At 42.7% G+C, this 12,458-nt stretch overlaps 2 protein-coding genes across 2 annotated transcripts; one reads left to right on the plus strand and one right to left on the minus strand.

Annotated features, from left to right (window-relative positions):
* Positions 1 to 4,162: 4,162 nt before the first annotated feature.
* On the plus strand, positions 4,163 to 4,657 carry LOC137996036 (uncharacterized). Its single transcript, XM_068841473.1, has one exon. The coding sequence runs from the start codon at positions 4,163 to 4,165 to the stop codon at positions 4,655 to 4,657; it is 495 nt and encodes a 164-aa protein (XP_068697574.1).
* A 1,533-nt stretch (positions 4,658 to 6,190) lies between these two features.
* LOC137994937 (holothin acyltransferase-like) lies at positions 6,191 to 8,685 on the minus strand. The gene has a single exon (XM_068840521.1). The coding sequence runs from the start codon at positions 8,487 to 8,489 to the stop codon at positions 7,452 to 7,454; it is 1,038 nt and encodes a 345-aa protein (XP_068696622.1). The 5' UTR covers positions 8,490 to 8,685; the 3' UTR covers positions 6,191 to 7,451.
* Between the last annotated feature and the right edge of the window lie 3,773 nt (positions 8,686 to 12,458).

The following is a 12,458-nucleotide window of genomic DNA, read 5'->3' on the forward strand; positions in this document are numbered from 1 at the left end:
ACGATATCCAGTAGATTAAACACTCCTCGAACTTCGGTACCACTGGTTAACAGAAATATAAAAACAGGTCAGTGAACAAATAGGTTAGCATAGGTCCGTTGGCAAAACTCCGAGAAAAAGTGAACTTTTCTCGTGCTATCCGGTCTTAAAAATGTTACTAATCTCCAAGGTAATCTCCAAATGACAATGTTAACTCATTACCGTTTGGAGCGATGGTGGAAAGCTGCTGGGAAAGCAGCTCTGAGGAAGAATTGTTTCTTACGCAGTCAACATTTACTGTTAAGTCGGATAAATAGGATGATAAGGACTTACTGTTTTGTTAAAAAATAGAATATTTCATTCTGTTAATATATTCCTTGATTGACATTTGATTACCTTAATACCTTGAAGATTAGTAACATTATTAAGACCGGATAACACGACAAAAGTTCACTTTTTCTGAGACGATTTGCCAACGGACCTATGCTATCCTGTTTGTTCACTGACCTGTTTTTCTATTTCTGCTAACTTGTGGTACGGAAGTTCGAGGACTGTTTAATCTACTGGATATCGTCACAGAAGTAAGTGATCGATGATGTGAAATTATTCGATTTGCGAAATCAAGTTGATTATTAACCATTTTCCCCCGGATCATTGCATTCAAATTTCTTGTCAACTGTTGGGCCGAGGGAGAATTGGTTCTGGACGCACGTGGTGTGAAATTAAAGGAAGCGAAGGAGATACGAAGGAACGCAAAAGCATCTCTTACAAGATGTGGCAAAACGTTAACAAGCCTACTTGAGGTTGAAAGGCTAGAAGATGAGGTAAGAGATGCTCTAAAAGAAGTCAAGGAAGCATATAGCAATTTAGTAAAGAAACGGAAGAATACACCAAAATAATTGACGATGATGAACAGTTTGAAGAGGCTGGGAACTGGATGTCTGAATGTCAAGAAAAGTTTTTAAGGTAGGAAATAAAGGCAAGTTTGTATTTGGATAGTTTGGTCGAGACGAAAATGAAATTGAAAGAAAATGGGCAACTGCTTATCAGAACAAAACGTGCCTTCCGGTGACGCTTCTATTGAGAGGGGTGAAAATGCCAATCCCACAGTTCCTGTGGCTCTTAATTCCGACACCCATGCAAGTGTTAATAACGACAGCCTTCAATCAGTAATTCCCAGTGGTAGTTCCTGTAATTTCAAGATTGAAAAACCAAAGTTGCCTAAGTTTTCTGGAGATGCCAGAGAGTATGTTATTTTAAAGCAGATTTTAAACACGCAATTGAAGATAAGTACTCAAATCGAGACGCAATCACCTTCCTGCGGTCATGTCTCCAAGGGAAGCCTCTTGATTTGATAAAAGGAATTGGACCCAATTACAAGGCTGCATGGAAGACTTAGTATTTAGATTCTATATATGGAGATCCTAGATTCGTTTCTGACACGATAACTCAAGATATTGTTAAGTTTCGTGCACTGTAAAATGTCGAAGATGCAAGATTTTGTGATTTGGTGCATTTAATCAAAAGGTGTTATAAGACGTTAAAGGAAGTAGGTGTTCCCGGTGACATGAACAACAGTCACATGCTGTCTATTAATGAACAAAAGATGTGTGCGGACGACCGCAAGGTTTGGTCTAGAGATACTGAGCGAGAGGGAAAGATTTCCACGCTTCTAGGTTTAATGGAATGGATGACTGTGGAGACGAAGGCAGCGTTAGAGGTCATTCAACATGGCATAAATGTTGGTCTAAATAAATGTTGTCATGCATCCACTCACTGGCCAGATCAATGTCCGCGGTTTGCCGCAATGGGTGTAGATGAAAGAATCAAAACCGCCAAAGAGAATCACATCTGTTTCGGGTGTTTGAAGAGAGCCGGTAGAGAACACAGATTGGAAAATTGCAGCCGTAAGCAACGCTGTTCCAAGACAGAAATAGGAGAACAGTGCTAACACTTCCATCATACGCTTTTGCATAAGAGTAATGCGATCAGAGCGGGAATAGTAGCATTTACCGCGAGTCCAGGAGCACTTCTGCCAGTAATTTCCGCAAACATCTGTGGCCAAAACGGAGTCTACAAACGTGGCAATATTTTCTCGATACCTGAGCACAAGTCAGTTTGATTCGCCACCACACAGCTGAAGTGTTAAGGCTGAAGGGGATGGATACATCAGTAACCATAACTAAAGTTGGAGGTCAAGAGCAAACAATGAAAGCGAAGGAGTATCGAGTCCCAGTGAATGCTTTGGAAGACACCCGGAAATCTTCGGTAAAGGCCATTGGAATCCCTAGTATTGGCGATGATATTACCGCAGTTCAAAAGCTAGCTGACCTCCTTTATGTACCAACCGAAAAGATCCATCGAAGAAAAGGACAGATTGACATGCTGATTGGAATAGACCATGCTCATGTTCATACGGGTCAAACGAAGCAAGTTGGACAACTCGTTGCTAGAAAGACGCCCCTTGAATGGGTGGTGTTCGGAGGTTCCACTGAAACTCTTCCGTCAAGCAGTCGAATACTCTTTCTTAAGGTATCAACGCCAGTTGACCTAACAGACTTCTGTACAACGGAGACCATGGGAGTTCAAGTGAAACCATGGGTATGTGACGCCGATAAGCTGAGTCAGGTAAAAGGGAGGCATAGCACGACTGGAACTACAAGCAGCAGTTTAGGCGTCTAGATTAGCTAAGACTATTCAAGAAGAATCACGAATTAAATTTCAAGCCGTCAAGTTCTTCACAGACAGCACAATAACCCTTGCCTGGATACAGAATCCGTCACGCAATGTCAAGCCATTCGTGTCTGGGCGAGTTGGAGAAATCCAAAGTTACTCTGACCGTAGTGAATGGAAACACATCCCGGGTGAAGAAAATGTCGCTGATGATATTTCTAGAGGAATTTATGTAGGTGATCTGAAAGGGAGATGGAGCAATGGACCAGAGTTTTTGCAAAAGCCAGAAGAGCTCTGCCACAAGAGGTAACCTGTTTCAGAGGAACATTCCCAATGCATTATATCCTGGAGTCAACCTTTGCGCGTATCTTTCTATTTTTAGAATTAATCCTTCAGCAGGAAACTCACATTTGTAACAATTTACATCAATTTGCACAATTTGCATACATTGTTTTTGCTATTTTTGTCTTTGTTCCACAATACCTTTATTCTGATTGGCCATTCTAAACAGCGTGTGCAGGGCCGAAGAACTCGTGGCGTTCTAAAAATAGAAAGATACGAGCAAAGGTTGACTCATAGGCCTTGAATGAGAGAGGTGAGTTCCTACTCATGGTCTCCTGACAAAACAAGGCAGTTTGAGAAGTAAAGAAGATTGATGAAGCCATCGACCCGAAACTTTTTTCAAGTTTGGAAAATCTGGTTTGAGTGACGGCCCACATTCAAAGGCTGGCCAACAAGATAAGCTTAAGAAGACACACCCAAACGGGAAAAGAAGGGCCACTTGTACCAGAGGAATTACAAAAAAATTGAATGCCTCTGGATCAAGGAATCCCAGAAGTCCTTGCAAAGCCGAATTAAGAAAGGGGAATTCGGGAGTTTGAGTCCGATTGTTGACGGACAGGGTGTGGTCACAGTTGGAGGAAGAGATCAAGCAGTTGTATCATATGAAACTAGGCACCCCGCGCTTCTTCCAAGTGATCATTGGATCTCAATGTTAATAACAAGGCTCGTGCATTACTGGGACTCAGCGGAGTGGCTGCTACGACCGCCAAGATTGGAGCGGAATATTGGATCCTAAAGGCAATGAACTTGAGCAAGTCAGTCAAGTTCAAATATGGGTTCTGTAAAGAAATGGCACATAAGACCGAAACACAGTTAATGGCAAACTTACCAGAACTTCGATTAGCCCCATACACTCCACCATTTTACTACACGGAATGTGACTACTTTGGGCCTTACAGCGCCAAGGTAGGACGAAACGAGACAGCGAAGCACTACGGTGTGGTGTTTACATGCTTGAACACAAGGGCAGTACATGTGGAGATGGCCGTTGACTGTTCTACCATGGACTTTTTGCAAGTTCTCTGTAGATTTTTTGCGATTCGCGGTCAACCTGCAGTGATGATAGGTGATAACGGTTCACAGTTTTGTCGGTGCGGAGAGGAGGCTGGGTGAAATAGTACGAGATTTGAGTCGAGAAGAGATTCAAGATTTTTGTGCAGAGAAAGGCATGCAATGGAAATTCACGACACCTGCTGCCCCCCATCAAAATGGCTGCGCAGAGGCGCTCGTCAAGACTTGCAAGAACGCTTTAAAGAGGGCCATTGGCAGTCAAGTGCTAACTCCATTTGAGTTGTACACGGTGTTTCTAGAGGTAGCCAATCTTGTTAACCAACGGTCAATCGGAAGGATTCCAAAAGACCTTGATGATGGCAAGTACATCTTCCCTAATGATATTCTCCTTGGACGAGCGGCATCTGAAGTACCACAAGGACCATTAAAAGAAACACAAAATCCTCGCCACAGAGTTGAGTTTGTCCAGAAAATCGTTGATTCATTCTGGAAGCGTTGGAGTCGAGACGTTTTTCCATCCCTAGTACCAAGGAAGATGTGGCAAATTGAACGACGAAACGTGAAAGTCAACGACATCGTTACAGTCGCTGATAGTAATATATTCTCACCAGGCCCACTCACACACAAAGCCAAATGGACCCAGCTGCACTAAGATATGGGAGAATCGGCCCTCGGCACATACTCCCCGAAAATCCATGATTCATCGAACCCAACATAAACGAGGAGAAGGTGGTACGGGACAACGTTTTAAGGAAAAGGACTGGGACCTCCTTCCAAAACTGAGAACTCAAGCGTGACAAAAAACTTCAAACAGCGAACCGTTGTAAGCAAAGCAAATTACCCCAAACCAGGGCCAAATGTATTGAAAATGTGAATTTTAATGAAGAAGCTGGTCCAGTAAAGGGAGCATCTCGAAAGAAGAAAAACGATGTTCCATGGCATACTCTAAGGAAAGAAAACTAGGAAGAGCAGACACCAGGCTTTCCAAACAAGCAAACGAAATGAAACGAAATAAAGAGGGAGTGATTGTCGATCAAAGGGGAAAGACGGCCAGCAAGTTGGCGTACAGTAACCAACGCATGCTCTACACTGTTTGTGGCTATTTGCGTTTGAAGGGTATCCACCTTAGAAGAGAGGGTTTTGAGGTCCCGGCGATAAAAATAAAGCGCGGTCATCCCAGTGGGTACATACAAACTAGAACAAACTTAAAGCGAGGTCACCTCCGTCGCTTTAAACAAACTAGAACAAAATTTTAGCCAGGTCACCCCCAGTTACTTCAAAACAAAAGTAGATTAAAATTTGAGCGAGGTCACCCCAGTCGCTCCATAAAAACTAGAACAGTTTGAAGAGGTCACCCCAGTCGCTCCATAAAAACTAGAACAATTTGAGCGAGGTCACCCCAGTCGACCCATATAAACTAGAACAAAAATTTGAGCGAGGTTATCCCAGTCACTGCAGAAAAAACTAGAAAATTTGAGCGTGGTAACCCTAGTCGCTAAAGGACCCACCCGGCTGGTTCTGCCGCAAGTTGGCCGCCAGGCGGAGGTTGAGGATCAAGGGCTTGTAAAGTGGCAGGTTGGACGGCCGGAGCCTCAGGCTGTGCATCAGGTTGTACGACTGGTTCTTGTAAAACCGCCTGAATATCTGCTGCGATTGGGGCTATTGGAACCTGAGCCATGTGGCGCAGCGATGGAAGCGACAGAAAAAAGCGAAATCTCCTAGCACGGGTCTAGAGACCTGAAACTTTGCTGGAACTGGCTGAATAAACAAGTGACTGGTCTTTAAGCCTAGTTTTCATATGTCGGGAAAATCCCAGACCATCGGGGATTTCGCAGTTTCCCGACCGTCCCAGATTTTGCCGACATATCGGAAAATCGACAGATGCTTGTCCTAGATTCTCCTGATAGTGACTTTGGCGGAAAATGGAAAGTGCGCCAAAAATTGAAACTTGCAATTTGGAGGATTGGTAACGAGCTAAAAACCATCGCCGACGTCCCCGAAAGTACAAATTTGAGTTTTCATATGTCGGGAATGATCGCCGACGAACGCAAAAATCTGGGACACTTTCAGAAACAATTGTGTTTGTAGAGCAATATGCAAATTGACATCTACCTTGACAAACAAACATTGCATTTTTCATACGTACATGTCATGTTATTCTCATGAAAACAATAGCTTATGTAACCGTTACCTTTAATAAAAACATCTATTGAACGTCACGAATTGTTTGATTTATTGTTTTCCACAAAAATACAAAAGGGCGACGACATTCGGTGATATAATTGCAGACACAAAACAATGGGTTTGGATGATGATCAGTAATTATAATAGATAATTACTTCGGCTCGCAACATTATTGGATACAGTCAAACCTCTATTAATTAAGCGGTCACCCTCGGGAAATAGCCTGGTGACCGCTTAATAGAGGTTGACCGCTTAACAGAAGTTTCCTAAAGTCAAACCCGTAATGTGGCGGAAATTAATCAGGGGCCCGTTTCTCGAATATCCCGAAAAACCGTAGCAAAATTTCAAACCTTTCATATCTATTTTATGCGCATTCATACCAGAAGTTTTATGCGTATACACCTCTCTGTCTTTAAATACCGATCAACTAATTTGCATTTTATTGTTTACAACGACAGTAACAGTATTTGCGTGCGAGTATCAGTTTGAAAGTGACAGTTTTTGTTGTGGTTGGCTGCAACGAAAACCGATAAAAGAGGAATTCGACGTGTGCGCCGGTTGACCCACTACAGAGACGTGAATTTTTACACAGACAATTCTTAGGTTGCATCTGATGAGCTGCGAAAGAAAGTGGACACGCTTCGCTTATCTTCCTGTCCATAGTTAGTGCTAACTATGTCCTGTCCAAAAATATGCCTTTTATCGATTGTTATCTTGTAACAAGGTGACCTTTAAATAGAGGTGATTTACGATAAAATTAGTCATTTGGAAAATCAAAACGGTGACCGTTAATTTTTCCGTAATTTTGCAACATACCTTAACATAAATTCAAATGTACAACCGTTGAAAAGCTCATTTGCAACTGAAGATGACATGAGTATGTCGAAACATGTTTTGTAAATTGAAAACTGTCGTTTCTTTTTTGAGAGTTCAATAGAGGTCAAATTTACAGTAAATATGGGAAGCAAATGTCGGGATAAATGACCGCTTAATAGAGTGCTGCCACAGTAATTATCTATTAAAGAATTGCATGACTGATTTCACGATAGGCTCAAAGTACAAAATACCAAAAAGAAAAAGGTTTCAGCGTTCTAAAGGCTGCCAAAATCCCCTTTAAATATGATTAACATTTTTCCTCTTATTTATCCTCCTCGGCGTTCAACATTACCGACAACAGCAAACAGTTGTTTACAAAATGTAAGACGTTCTAAGCTGCTCACATCTTGAAGAGGACGCAGGCACATGACAAGTTGAAAGACGGCTTAACCAAATTGAACTGTAGTGTAACCGAACCATTTATCAAAACATGCGTCAGGGAGATCATTCATGACCATGTACACCAACTCAAACGACCTCTTTCCTTGAAGCCTTTCGCACAGTTTCGTGGCCTTCTCTGTAGGGGCGTCAATGCAGACCACAGGAGGAAGGACCTCTTCTAGAAGTAGCTCTTCAAATACCGCTTTCAACAACTTTTCTGCAATTGCCTCTGAATCTGCGAAAAGCGGGCCAATCTTGTAACTCTCTTGGATAAACGTTGGTCGGGCCACCGTATAACCCACGATAGAGCCTTCACTATCGATGGCCACACGTGCATGACTGCCAGCTATGTGAAGCCATTTGGACAAGAACGCATGTCGTTCAAAGCCAAACACTGTGGTGTCATACATGAATAACGCTTGCATATTTACTTCCTCAATGCGTTTGATTTTTGTGGGTGATCTTTTCAATGTCTCAGAGAAGCAAGCTATGGCGGTTGGAATGTTAAAGACGAAGAATGCTCCATAAAAAAGACTGCGAAATCCATTGCGCTTGTTAATTTCCTCCCGCTTCAGATCCGAAGTTAATGCAATGCTGGGAAAATGCTTCACACTGGCTAGACATGCGTCATATATCTTCTTGCCATATCCCTTTCCTCTGAATTCTTTGCTCGCGATATGAGAACCACCGAAAGCATAACTGTCGCCATATTTTGCCACTGTACAACAACAAATAGGTTTCCCGTTCAACTCGCCAACAAACCCCGCTGTTGGATCACAGGCCATGAAACATTCAGCATCTTGCAAACCCGGCCCCCAGCCCTCCTTCGCCACAGCATTTGTGATGATACTTTTGAACTCCTTTGCTGTCTTAAGGAGGCGAATTTTGAACTCTTCCGTGCCAGACAAGCTCGTATAGGGTACGTTAGCAACAGCAAGCAGTCTGTTCCTTTGAGTTTGATAAAATCCTTGACGAGAATTGGTGAATGCCAAGCGACTAATCGAGGAGCGAGCAGACAAACCACCGGCCGCGGAAAGGGCCATTTTCTTTTTGGTTCACCTTGAGCCAAATAGAATGCGGTACAAATACAGGTAGTATCACGGAGAGTCTCCCTCTTCCATTCAGCAGATCAAGAGAGAGAGAGAGAGTGTGTCTTATTACACATTACTAATTCAATAGACTGCAAAACAGTCGTATTTTTTGCGAACGCAAGCAACGCGATAAATATTCAAACGAAAAGCATCGCGTTAAATATTCAAACGAAAGGTCTGGAGCGAGGGTAGAAACGGGCGTGTGAGGCTCGCGCGCTTCACACGCGAGGATCACGCTTACGGCGCTTCGCGCCTTCCGAAAATGGAAGAAAACGACTGTTTTGCAGTCTACTAATTCAACTACGTACATGATTAATCGTCAATATGTAACCATAGGCAGCCCAAGTTCGCGTCACTAGAGAGCGCGTAATAATTAATTACCAATGGGAAGATGACCTTCCTTTGAGTGCAAGCGGTGTTGCGTTACAGGCAGCCGTTGAGAATTTAAATGCGTTATAAGACTTTGTTTGGGAAATAAAATACCGTCGATTATGAAGCCTAAAAAAAACGCTCAATTTAACGTTCATTCAATAAAATGAATAAAACTGACTCACCTCTGGTGTATTCTTGTGCGCTTTGGTGCTTATTTTACCGTTTAGGGAATTCCGTGTTTTCACTGTCCTAAGACGAAGTCAAGGCTGCACACTAAGATTTCGACCGTAGTCAGCTTAGAGGCACTTTGCGCTCGAAAATCCATCCCAGCCACGATTTTTTCTCGCAATGCTAAAGCCCCATCATTTGCTAATCTCGGTGAATGTTTCGTCGTCAAAAGTCCCCACGCACTTGGTTGGAAATGGGCATTTTCTGCTTCCGATTCCACGATAGCTGATGAATTTAACAACTGTTGATCTTGTGAATGGTCACAGAGCTTGGGTCCGAGGTCAAATTACTCCACCCGATGAGGTACAGTCATTTCATGTACAACACTTTCCCCATCCCCACAGCGTCACTCGTAACCATGGAGCTGTTCGAGAAGCCGCTGTGGAGATGGGGTAAGTGTTGTACTTGAAATGACTGTACCTCATCGGGTGGAGTTAATTTGACCTCGAATCCAAGCTCTGTGACCATTCACAAGATCACCAGCTGTTAAATTCATCAGCTATCGTGGAATCGGAAGCCGAAAATGCTCATTTCCAACCAAGTGCGTGGGGATTTTTGACCACGAAACATTCACCGAGGTTCGCAAATGATGTGGCGTTAGCTTTGCGTGAAAAAATCGCGGCTGGGATGGATTTTCGTGGCGCAAACCGCCCCTGAGCTGACTACGGTCGAAATCTTAGTGTGCAGCCTTGACTTCGTCTTAGAACAGTGAAAGCACGGAATTCTCGAAAAGGTAAAATAAGCACCAAAACGCACAAGAATACACCAGAGGTGAGTCAGTTTTATTCATTTTATTGAATGAACGTTAAATTGAGCGTTTTTTAGGCTTCATAATCGACGGGATTTTATATCCCATACAAAGTCTTATAACGCGTTTAAATTCTCAAAGGCTGCCTGTAACGTAACACCGCTTGCACTCACGCTTGCGCCGCCCACTCTTCCGAGGAAAGGTTGGAAAATTTAGTGTTGCGATTGAATTTAAGTTTGTGAATGTCGTGACGGCATTTTTTGGTGAAAAAATCTAAAGAGGCAAATTGTCCCTCTGGGGGAGTCCATTTGGATTTGCGAACTAGAAGTGTTTCAAAAATATCTTTATTAGAAGTGTCCGAATCATCCTCTTTGTCGTGAAAAAAGGCTTTTAACTGAACGCGGCGAAGGAATTTTTCAACATCTTGCTTAATAGAAAATTCGTTGGTGCGTTTGGTAATAGGGACAAAATTTAGGCCCTTACTGATAATTTTGTCCCTATTACCAAACGCACCAACGAATTTTCTATTAAGCAAGATGTTGAAAAATTCCTTCGCCGCGTTCAGTTAAAAGCTTTTTTTCACGACAAAGAGGATGATTCGAACACTTCTAATAAAGATATTTTTGAAACACTTCTAGTTCGCAAATCCAAATGGACTCCCCCAGAGGGACAATTTGCCTCTTTAGATTTTTTCACCAAAAAATGCCGTCACGACATTCACAAACTTAAATTCAATCGCAACACTAAATTTTCCAACCTTTCCTCGGAAGAGTGGGCGGCGCTTAAAAATCTTAGTAAACGCAACGACATAGTTGTCAAATCGGCCGACAAAGGCGGCGCGGTAGTTGTTTGGCGGTCCGACCTTTACCAAAAAGAAGCTTTGCGGCAACTTTCGGATACCTCGTTTTATGCCAAAATCCCTAAAGATCTCACTTCCAAAAATCAAAAACTTGTCAAAGACACCATTCAAAATCTTATAGTTAATCAAGAATTACCGGACACTGCCACTAATCTCATCATCAACACCCCTAGAACTTCGTGCATTTACTTCTTGCCTAAAATTCACAAACCCAACAACCCAGGTCGACCTATCGTTTCTGCCTGTAGTTGCCCCACCGAACTCATTTCTAGCTACTTAGACAGGATTATGACGCCTATCGTCAAATCTTTGCCATCATACATTAAAGACAGTACACACGCACTACAAATTTTCCGCGATTTCAATTTCTCCGGCCAAGACAAACTTATTTTCACCATGGACATTACATCTCTATACACAGTCATTCCTAACAGCGAAGGTCTTCAAGCACTTAAACACTTTTTCGATCAACGCACTGTCAAAGAACCTAGCTCGGAAACGCTCCTCCGCCTTGCCGAACTAGTTTTAACGCTTAACTGTTTTTCATTCGCCGGCAACTATTACAAACAAATTAATGGTGTAGCGATGGGCACAAGAATGGGACCTAGCTATGCTAATCTTTTTGTAGGATATGTTGAACACCAATTTTTTAATCAGTACAACGGCCCCAAACCTGAACTCTACGGCCGCTACATCGACGACTGCATCGGCGCTATTTCATCCAGCAGAGAAGAACTCGATCAATTTATAACCTCCGTCAACTCTTTTCATCCGGCTCTTAAATATACCTGGGAAATTTCGGAAACTTCATTGGCTTTCCTAGATATCAAAGTTTCTATTAGAGGCAACGTGCTATGTACTAGTGTGCACTACAAACCTACTGATTCACACAGTTATTTGTTGTATTCATCGTCACATCCATCACATGTCAAGAACTCCATTCCTTATTCTCAATTTCCTAGACTTCGACGTCTATGTAGTGATGACTCCGACTTTTCCAGCAAATCACAGGAGATGTGCCAGTTCTTCGAAAAACGTGGCTATCCTGTCTCTGTGGTCAAAGCGGGCCATCATCGCGCCCAACAATTTGATCGACAGTCGTCACTACAAACGTCACAGAAAGATAAGAATGACAGAATTCCATTCACCCTCACTTTCCATCCTCATAATCACGCAGTCAAAAGCATCATTCTTAGTAATTTTAAATTACTCCAAAATGATCCCGAGACTGGTAGAATCTTTTCGCAACCTCCACTTATTTCATTCAAACGCGACAAAAACGTAGGCAACTTTTTAGTTAGAAGCGCGCTCAAAACCAACGAGCAACCCGGAACTTTCAAATGCGCGCGCTCACGATGCAAAACTTGTCTTTTCATTGTTAACACTAGCAAGATATCGGGACCTAAGCGATCTGTTAAGATCACCGATCGTTTCACATGTACCTCCGCAAATGTCATTTATTGCATAACCTGTACGTTATGCAATAAATTATACATTGGTGAGACAGGTGGACGACTAGGTGACCGATTCCGCGAACACCTTCGCGATGTCGAGAAGAATGACAAGGATGCATCTAAGCCAGCCGCTCGCCATTTTAATCTGCCTAACCACTCCAAAAAACACATGGCTATCTGCGGCCTTTCCCTACATCTAGGTACGACGGAAAGCCGCAAGAGTCTGGAACAAAAATTCATCTTTCAAATCGGCACCCTTA

The sequence above is a fragment of the Montipora foliosa genome, chromosome 3 (assembly GCF_036669935.1).
Source record: "Montipora foliosa isolate CH-2021 chromosome 3, ASM3666993v2, whole genome shotgun sequence".
In the NCBI taxonomy this organism is placed as follows: domain Eukaryota; kingdom Metazoa; phylum Cnidaria; class Anthozoa; order Scleractinia; family Acroporidae; genus Montipora; species Montipora foliosa.

Coding starts and splice junctions, on each gene's coding strand:
- LOC137994937 (XM_068840521.1), bottom strand. CDS start 8,489: ATGGCCCTTTCCGCGGCCGGTGGTTTGTCTGCTCGCTCCTCGATTAGT.
- LOC137996036 (XM_068841473.1), top strand. CDS start 4,163: ATGCAATGGAAATTCACGACACCTGCTGCCCCCCATCAAAATGGCTGC.